The 1,102-nt window shown below is 50.5% G+C and overlaps 1 protein-coding gene across 1 annotated transcript in view; it reads right to left on the bottom strand.

The window, feature by feature from the left end:
- The window catches only part of LOC118421139 (conserved oligomeric Golgi complex subunit 6-like), a 30,733-nt gene that overhangs the window by 15,809 nt on the left and 13,822 nt on the right, over positions 1–1,102 (bottom strand). Inside the window, exon 7 of the mRNA XM_035828300.1 lies at positions 910–1,003. Within this exon, the coding sequence (XP_035684193.1) occupies positions 910–1,003 (94 nt within the window). The remainder of the gene's footprint in view (positions 1–909; positions 1,004–1,102) is intronic.

The raw sequence follows: 1,102 nt of genomic DNA, 5'->3' as shown, positions 1-1,102 counted from the left end.
GGGGTTAGATCTATGCTCGAAAATAAATTGAAAGTTAAGCAACGAGATATTTTCTGTCATGAGGGGTTTTTTTCCACACCAAGGGGAGGGGGGAACCTTCACACTTTTTACCCCCTTTTATAAGGTTTATGAGTTTTGGAAATCTAAAAATATAGATTTCCTAAAGAGGTACAGTTTTTTTCTTCTGGGCTATATTGCCCTCCCACACCAGGGGGGGGGGGGGGCACCTCCAGACTTTACATCACCATCTGTAAGGGCTATGTGATGAGTGAGAAGTAAAGATGAAGGTTACCTGAAGAGGACAGTTCTTTCCTGCAGGGCTGTTTGACACAGCAGGGGGAGGGGGGCACCTCCAGACTTTACATCACCATCTGTAAGGGCTATGAGATGATTGAGAACTAAAGATGAAGGTTACCTGAAGAGGACAGGTCTGTCCTGCAGGGCTGTCTGACACAGCAGGGGGAGGGGGGCACCTCCAGACTTTACATCACCATCTGTAAGGGTTATGAGATGAGTGAGAAGTAAAGATGAAGGTTACCTGAAGAGGACAGGTCTGTCCTGCAGGGCTGTCATGGCCTGACACAGCAGGGGGGGGGGGGGGCACCTCCAGACTTAACATCACCATATGAGATGAGTGAGAAGTAAAGATGAAGGTTACCTGAAGAGGACAGGTCTGTCCTGCAGGGCTGTCATGGCCTGACACAGCAGGGGGGGGGGGGGGCACCTCCAGACTTAACATCACCATCTGTAAGGGCTATGAGATGGTGAGAAGTAAAGATGAAGGTTACCTGAAGAGGACAGGTCTGTCCTGCAGGGCTGCCTGACACAGCAGGGGGGGGGGGGACCTCCAGACTTTACATCACCATCTGTAAGGGCTATGAGATGGTGAGAAGTAAAGATGAAGGTTACCTGAAGAGGACAGGTCTGTCCTGCAGGGCTGTCATGGCCTGACATAACAGTGGGGATACCTCCAGGGAGTCCCCCGTCAGCAGTCTGCACTCCGCTGGTCAGGGGAGAGACAAGACACATGTATGTCAGTGGGATTATTGACTGGGCTGATTAAATCATGGTTGCAGTCTTCTGATTGGCCATGGGTATCAAG

Source organism: Branchiostoma floridae, chromosome 8, assembly GCF_000003815.2.
Source record: "Branchiostoma floridae strain S238N-H82 chromosome 8, Bfl_VNyyK, whole genome shotgun sequence".
Classification (NCBI taxonomy): domain Eukaryota; kingdom Metazoa; phylum Chordata; class Leptocardii; order Amphioxiformes; family Branchiostomatidae; genus Branchiostoma; species Branchiostoma floridae.
Note: the sequence above shows the minus strand (reverse complement) of the source record. Positions and strands in the feature narration are given on the sequence as shown.